The 8,266-nt window shown below is 42.4% G+C and overlaps 1 protein-coding gene across 2 annotated transcripts; it reads left to right on the top strand.

Annotated features, from left to right (window-relative positions):
* The first annotated feature begins 1,877 nt into the window (after nt 1-1,877).
* On the top strand, nt 1,878-6,819 carry si:ch211-1a19.3 (outer dynein arm-docking complex subunit 1). Of its 2 annotated transcripts, none has more exons than XM_066647758.1 (5): nt 1,878-2,476; nt 3,436-3,532; nt 5,016-5,169; nt 5,366-5,496; nt 5,611-6,819. In XM_066647758.1, coding segments are annotated over exons 1-5 (600 nt in total). In that variant the 5' UTR covers nt 1,878-2,260; the 3' UTR covers nt 5,613-6,819. The 2 variants fall into 2 exon arrangements, with proteins under 2 accessions (XP_066503855.1, XP_066503854.1); XM_066647757.1 differs by having other exon boundaries at nt 1,882-2,584.
* Nucleotides 6,820-8,266: the final 1,447 nt, after the last annotated feature.

Raw genomic sequence — 8,266 nt, 5'->3', positions numbered from 1 at the left:
AATTCCGAAGAAGGGCCTTATCCATCATCTTTATGCAATCAAGCTCCTGTGACTCATCCAGTCCAGAGACTGCTGCATTTCCACACGTGGAACAAGGAGCTTTTTCACTAATGGACCGAGAGAGGGCGCTATTGGTATTGTATAAACTGGGAAATGAAGGCGAGCTGACTGTGCAGACAAGGCCTCCATCTTGTTTAATGGAGGTTAGTGAAAATTACTTCAAAGGTCTCAGGACTACAATATTGATCTTCTCAGTTGTCAGCAATATCAGGTCTAACAGGTGATACATCCCATTCTGTAAAGACATTCGTGCTTTAACTATTTAATGTATATTTCTAAGAAAATGTGAATGAGCACAGAGTGAAACGACCTATTTGAAAGAGGTATTATGGACAGGACATGATTTTTATTAATTCATTCATTTTCTGTGACTGCTTCATCTTGATTAGGGTCGCAATGTGTTCAGAGCCTGCAATCACGGGGCGGAAGGCAGGAACACTCCCTGGACAGGGCACCAGTCCATCACAGGTACAAGGAGCATAATGTTACTTTAAACAGAATTGTAAAACAAAATAGTAACTTTATAAGAAATAAAACTTATTAACTTTCAGTGGAGGGCGGCACGGTGGCGCAGCAGGTAGTGTCGCAGTCACACAGCTCCGGGGGCCTGGAGGTTGTGGGTTCGATTCCCGCTCCGGGTGACTGTCTGTGAGGAGTGTGGTGTGTTCTCCCCGTGTCCGTGTGGGTTTCCTCCGGATGACTGTCTGTGAGGAGTTTGGTGTGTTCTCCCCGTGTCCGCGTGGGTTTCCTCCGGGTGACTGTCTGTGAGGAGTGTGGTGTGTTCTCCCTGTGTCTGTGTGGGTTTCCTCCGAGTGACTGTCTGTGAGGAGTTTGGTGTGTTCTCCCTGTGGCCGCGTGGGTTTCCTCCGGGTGACTGTCTGTGAGGAGTTGGTGTGTTCTCCCCATGTCCACGTGGGTTTCCTCCTGTTGCACCGGTTTCCTTCCACAGTCCAAAAACACAGGTTGGTAGGTGGGTTTGCGACTCAAAAAGTGTCCGTAGGGGTGTGTGTGTGTTGCCCTGTGAAGGACTGGCGCCCCCTCCAGGGTGTATTCCCTCCTTGCACCCAATGATTCCATGTAGGCTCTGGACCCACCGTGACTCTGGTTACAGATAATGAATGATGAATGAATGAACTTTCAATGGATGTCAAAGCTACTGTGCTCAGACGGTGTAAACTAAGTAATGACAAAAATTGAGATACTTGTTTTTCTTTGGACCCTGATTATACAGAGTATTCCATATAGAAAAACAAATGTAATGTATATGTGACATTTAACTGACAGTAATTGCTTTTTCCCTGGTCTGTTTTGTCTAGGACAGTTCAGTGAAAACAATCCTTGGGGTCTGAGGAGTTAAGCTTTGATGGAAATTTTTACAATTTAGGGAAATACTGTGAGGGGCTGTGGGAGGAATGTGTTACCGACCCCACTGCAGCAGGTCAGAGAAAGGCATGGCTGAGGAGGGTGTGGGCTTTTTGTGTGTGTGTGAGTGTGTGTGCGTGTGTACCCTCTTAAGACCTGGCAAGTCGTCAGGAAACACTGAGTCGCTCCTCTACTGGGGAAAGTGCTCTAAACAAGACATAGCTGAAGGAGCAAACAGGGAACGGTGCTTTCTCCCTCTCTCCCTCACTCTTTCCTTCTTCACTCCCTCTCTGTCTTCTCTCCTTTCTCTCTCTCTCCCTCTGCTTTCCCTCTCCTGTTTTCTCTTCTCTTTTCCATTTCTCTTTTCTCTCTTTCTCTCCAGCCATACTCTAGGCCTCTTATCTCCTGCACTGAAGCTGGGAGACCTGCCAGAGCTTTCCCTGAGATTGGGAAATGGAAATTAAACACACACACAGACACACACACAGATAGTTTCTTTTTTGAGCAAACACTGAATGTTTTAGCTTTCACTTTCTGAGAAACGTGAAAAGAGGCTTGTCCTCACTCTTCACTGCAGCTGCTACTCTTTTTCTAAATCGGCCCGTTCAGCCTTAAGCCGTACGCAGGTCTCCCATCACTGACAGCAGCCACTCCCCTTTCCTGCCCAGCGGTGGGCAGAGGTTTTAGAGGAAGCTCAGCCTTTAAAAGCCTGCCTCTTCATTTTTGGGAGCAGTCAGCCACCACCCTCACTCGTACACCCACCCACTAGGACACCTCCAACCCTAACTGCATCACTTACTACTTGTAAAGCAGTGAAAGGACTACTTTTTTTTTGAGGATGGGCACCTCCAAATCTTCCCAGACCACCCGCAACATCGTCATCGCCTTTCTGGCCTTGTGGTCGATCGTCTCGCTCATCGTCATCGTGGTGTGGGCCACTTCGCCAGACATGAAGGGGGCCAGCCAGTGCAGAGCTGAACTTCGGGTCCTTCAGGAGAAGTTTGACAGGGAGAAGGCCGTGTGGACTGACGACCGCCAAGCTCTGGAACACATGGTGAGGCAGAGCTGGCTCAACCAGAGTCTTCTGCTGAACCTTACTGCACAGCTGAAGGACACGATTAATATCCTCAATGAGTCACTGGACATGCGCTTGAAGCAGAATGTGAGTACTTTTTATTAGGTCCGAGGAGAATAATGCCGTGATTGAGTAGTTCGCTATGGATGCTGTATCATTACACCACGTTTACATCGTTATTAGTTGTGAGTCAACCTAACAACAAAGCTGCACTGATGTAATATAAAGAAAAAGAACCGACTTAAAAGTTCGTATAGTGAAGTGGCATGTGATTATACATGTTCATATGTTTGTTGTTCTAAAATATGCATATAGGAATACAGCCCTGTTTCCATTGGGGCTGATTATATTGTCCTTGAGCTGTGCAGTTGCTGTCTAAGGATTCTTTCTCTGTCCCTTATGAGTCGGAAAAGGATAAACTGAGTAATCATATTCACGCATATTACCAGATTCACCTTCAGTGCCTTTACATAACAAGCCAGTTTCGTGAGCAGTGAACAGTCAGCACCAATGAACTGTGAAGAACTTATGCAAATATCTATAGATTGCTACAATCTCAACATTTATAGAGCCCTGGGTGGGAGGTTGAAGTTTGCTCTTCATGGAGAAAGCAGGGGGGATCATGCTAATCTTTGCCCTGAGTAAGGTTTATCTGCCTGTGTTTTGAATAACGGTGCAGTAGGAATTTTCTATCTGCTCGGTGAGGAGTGTTATTGTTCTTCACAGTTTGAAAGCAAAGCAATGAGATCTGCCCCAGGGTCCCAGGTTGCAGAGGCCCAGAAGGGATGGGGCTGCAGTTCACAGCCTCTTGCGAAGTGGGACACTCCTTGCCAAGACGACGGCAAACAAGTTTGACGCCAGCTCTTAACAAACCCACAGAACTTGTGAGATTGCTTAGTTAATTATGTATCTGTATCTGTGCATGTGTGTGCTTTCAGGCCATGCTGCATGAGAACATCACTTGGCTGAAGAGCGAGGTGGAGTTACACGAGGCCATCGAGGCAAACCTCACTGCAAACATCTCCAAGCAGAAAGGTAGGAAAATTCAAGTCAGAGCTTTCCCTCCCCTTCCAGACTTCCATGAAAGGAGCCCTCTCTCAGTGACGATACCCATGGAGGATTTTTTCCCATGTAACCATAGAAACATGGCAAGAGAAAACAAACAAGCTATATTTGTTGGTTATGCCGTTTTACCTAAAATGCAGTGATTACAGTGTTACGACCTGTGGTGTGTTCAAGGGCTTGGCTCCCTGAGAAACTTCATTTTTCAAGCATCTTGACAAATTGCTCTAACTTTGCCCAATGCTGAGCCCTGTGGATGTAAAGTGAACATACCTAAAGTGATAGAAGTGGCCAAAAAGTGAATGAAGAGTTCCCCTAAAGTTCCTGTAATTTCCTGAGGAATTCCTCTCTGATCAATAAAGCATTGTTAAAGTGGAACTTACTTTATTTATTTTTATATAACACTGAATACATTGTTCCAATCTATACCTCTAATCTAACTCATGGTAAAAGATTTTTCTCTCTTGCTAACGGATTTCCTGACGAGCTAAACCACAACAGGAAGTCATTTACTCCTGAATGTTAGAGATATGGTGAATAATTGAACAAAAGTGTGGCAGGTGCTGAGTGAAACACCACACCGCCCCCAACTCTGTGCTACTGTGTTAAAGGAGGAAAAAATTAACAGGCCGGGAAAATCGTATCTACGCCGGATAGGATTAATTCCTTGCTGTACAAATGTTCAATAGCAGTGCCAAGCCTGAAACAATGTTGTAGAGAACAGAATCTGCAGCTCTGTGCTGCCCAAAATAGAGAGTGACATCATGAGAAGCTCTTGTATGAAAGTCTGATAACTTATTCGCCGGGGCAAGACGTTACCTTATAAGCTCGTGGAATTATACTTGGTATTTTTGCAAAGAATGTTTAAGCTTTTGATAAAACTGACTGCTGGTATTTCTGGGTGTGTCTGACCAATATAGAACTAACAGGACTGTCACTAATTATTGTTAATAGTCAACATATTTCAGTGATGCTTATTTCACTTGTGATTTATTGCATTATTTAAAGGAACACTAATATTTTTACCTTAAAATTACAGGTTCAATATGATTGTGATGCTTCACTGATCTATAATAGGGAGACTAGAGTCTCTGTCATTGCTACCCTGAGAAACTGCACTATGTAACTTTTGGAGTAGGGTAGGAAAGTAGTGTTGTAAAAGTGAATTACACTAGAAATAAACAAATCTCACGTAGAGTTCCTTTAAGCAATATCTCTCTGACGAAATGCAAAACTATGCATTTGCATCATGCAACTTGCTAATAGAAGGACTGGCGCCCCCTCCAGGGTGTATTCCCGCCTTGTGCCCAATGATTCCCGGTAGGCTCTGGACCCACCGGGACCCTGAACTGGATAAGGGTTACAGATAATGAATGAATGAATGAATGAATGAATGAATGAACATGCTAATACTAACTGAGATTAATCTAAACTGACTGTCATTCTCTGATCTTAGATCTGATTGAAGACCTGCAGCTTAACTTGACCCAAGCACAGAGTACGCTGGAATCCTGCACTGTACAGAATCAAGCTGCTCAGCTTCTTCAGAAAGCAGCTGAGAAAGAAAGGGACACTTGCAAGACCAGAATTCAGTACATGGAGAAACAATTGTGAGTCATATTTCATATGCTGTGTATTCCATCATCATTCACTTTTCATTAGTGGAACAGCAATGAATTGCCTTTGTACAAAGCCATTTGTCAGACATAATCAAAAATGTACAGAAACAAGAATCTGCTGCAACTGAGAGGAGAAATTTCTCCCAATGCACCCAGAGAAATCTGATCACACTGTGTTGGCTTTCAGAACGAAGTGCCAAAATACAGTCAAAGCTGAACAGGTTCCGCACACTGGAGCTGGTAATGATGGACCTCCTGGACCTAGAGGTTTGACTGCTGTGGTTGTGATCCTTTGCACCAGTCTGTTTTTGATATCATGTAAGTACCCAGCAGAAATCAGTTCACTTCCACTTAATTTTATTAATTTTATTTTCGTTTCCACAACGAAAAAACATGCGTTTGGAGCTAATGTGGTCTCTTTTTCCATTTCAGAGCTGAGCTGAAGAAACAATAAGGCGATTGGGTACATATTTCAGTACAACACTGTTTCAAGACACCAGTACAAGGTGCACCTATAGCCTGGACTTGAAGCACACTTTTACTTTTGTATGGAAAACAAGCACTGCTGTAAAATAGAAGGAAATGTTCTTATACCAAATATGGATCCCAGTATGCATTTCAAGTGGAAAATTCAAACCCAGTGTTCCCAGTGTCGATTTCAAACCCCTGTTTTGGTGAAAAGTGAAGCTATGCAATGTTCACTGTTATGTTCCAGCTTAGAAGGATGTGTGGTTTACATGTTGGCCAGCTGTTTCGGTTCTTTTTATTTAAGCTGGAGATATTATAAGACTTATCAGTGTCAGTAAGACACTGATATCAAAATGTATGGAGAATTAGGACCCCATCTTCCGTGTTTACTTGTTTGCCAACTGTGGTTTGTGAAAGTAAAGAACATTCCACTTATAAAAAATAGGCCTTGGCTAAGACCTCCAGCATATAACGCGACTGCTTTGGGCTTTTATTAAGAGCTGACATGTTAGGGGTTGTAACTTGGGTGGGGTAAGTGTTTCTTAATGATCCCGGGATTAGGTCTAAATGTTAGTGTTCTCATTATTAGTGCAAGGAATTAGTCATGAAGTGATGTGGTACCCAGTAATGTCTCTTTATCTGGCAGGAAAGACTCTGGCAATCCTTGAAGCTATCTAGGGACTTTAGGAAGAGTCTAAACTGAGGATGCACTTTTCTGGAGAGCTTGAGGGCATGAATAAGCATGTGGCAGATGTATAACATCTTGGAAAGCTCTTGATGGGCTGTCTGGAAACACTGCTAGTAGTGGGATCCATAGACATGATTTACACAGCATCAGACCACAATGCAAACAATTACTTAAAGTATTGTGTATTTTTCATTTTGACACCCCTGCCTTAGGCATTAAAGATGATACAATATGGGCACAGGATGCAATCAAAAACAGTTTCCAAAGTGAAACTGCAATCTTATTATAAGCAGCATTAATGTCTTTTACCTAGGCCTGGAAGTATTGCTGGGTCACACCAAGCCAAATTCAGTGCACTGATTTTGTGAATTTAAATTGAAGAAATATTTGGCAAAAGGTATTAAATTATGGGAGTAACTTGAGAAGAGAGGATATGTTGACGGATATATAAACGTCTTATATGTCTGAAACGTGTTTGGATGTGTTAAAATAAAATGAAAATGATTTTAACTCTGAGTTTGTCCTTGCATTTGAACATAATACTCAATGACTAAATGTCACAGAGCGTCCCATCGTCCAGTCAAAGTTAAAGGGTGAGTGTATAAGCAATTTTGTTATGAAGTTCTTTTATCTGATTGCCCTGTGGTTTATAATCATTTTCCAAGCAATTCATGTGAATACGGTGATATAATGATCATGCATTTCTACAATAGTGGTGCTTCAGTGGGGAAATGAGTGGACATTTCTGTAGTAGTGCAGCTGGTTTCATAAACCACAATTACACTGTTGTAACTATGAACCCATCTCAACATTGAGGTTGCTATGGCCTTGCTGTTAAATACATCGTATTTTCCAAATAAAACAATACTTTGTTTTTATGGTAATATGTGCTTCAGGGCTACACAGATCTACTCTTCCAGCTCTAAGCTCTACATACTGAAAAATAAAAGCGGGCTCTACTTTTCACCTCCAGCATATGGCATGCCAAGTCTGGTTTTGTAATATTTCGCGCCACTGTGTCAATGCTGATCGCTCACATTCTCCCAGGAGTCATTGGGACACATGACTTGCTCAACGTCACTGAAACAAACATGCTGAAATTAGAAATGCAAAGAAGTGGTGAGCGCCTGACACTTATTTACAACGCAGTTTTGAAAGCAAATGCCTGGAGGTGGGGTCTACACAGAAAAGTATATTTTCCCCTAAAGATTTTACTAGTGACTAGGACATATGCCTTAACTTATGGTTGTTTCTTATTCTAATGGATGTTCTAAAGAACCTCTCTGACATTACTTCCTACATCCTTTATCTCTGATACTGTGCCATATTGTAAAACCAGAACAAACTTCAAGTCAGTTTGACCTGAACCCTGAGGAAAACATAGATCAGGAGGTTTGTCTGGACGACCAGGGAAGGAAACTGGTGACTCCTTTCCAAGATAAACTCCCTTTCACGCACAAAAATAGTTCTATTCTTTATAGGTTTTATAAATAAAAATAATGCCTGTAACATTAAAGTGATTAAAACATTTTAAATTGTTTACATTGTTCTGTAATTACTATATTATTAAATTTTATACATATTATACAGTAGTTCTTCAGCATGGTAAAGGTGTGGCTATGGGAGTGGTGTTTTGTTGGACAGTTCTGTCAGGAAGGTGCCTAACAAACACAATGAGGAACATGCTGGAATTCTGTACCAACAATAGATGAGGACTTTTTTCAAAAGTGGAAAAACGTGATGGGGGTTGGGGGGGGGGGGGGGGGTGTAGTAATAGGCTCTCGCCCCTCGCTGCCGTTGTATGCTTAGCTTAACCTATGTGTGCTTTTAGGCTTTTTACACCTTTATTTGCTGCACAAAACATTGGAATTTCTTTTTTAATTCACCCGAGAACTTACATTTACGTTTCGGCATAGCTGCTCGAGATGAGGG

This window comes from Hoplias malabaricus, chromosome 16 (assembly GCF_029633855.1).
Source record: "Hoplias malabaricus isolate fHopMal1 chromosome 16, fHopMal1.hap1, whole genome shotgun sequence".
NCBI lineage: Eukaryota > Metazoa > Chordata > Actinopteri > Characiformes > Erythrinidae > Hoplias > Hoplias malabaricus.
Note: the sequence above shows the minus strand (reverse complement) of the source record. Positions and strands in the feature narration are given on the sequence as shown.

Bases quoted from the DNA above. Each gene is read 5' to 3' on its own strand.
- si:ch211-1a19.3 (XM_066647757.1), top strand. From the start codon at position 2,261: ATGGGCACCTCCAAATCTTCCCAGACCACCCGCAACATCGTCATCGCC. The intron at 2,585-3,435 runs GTGAGTACTTTT...GTGTGCTTTCAG, and splicing joins ACATGCGCTTGAAGCAGAAT to GCCATGCTGCATGAGAACAT. The intron at 3,533-5,015 runs GTAGGAAAATTC...CTCTGATCTTAG, and splicing joins AAACATCTCCAAGCAGAAAG to ATCTGATTGAAGACCTGCAG.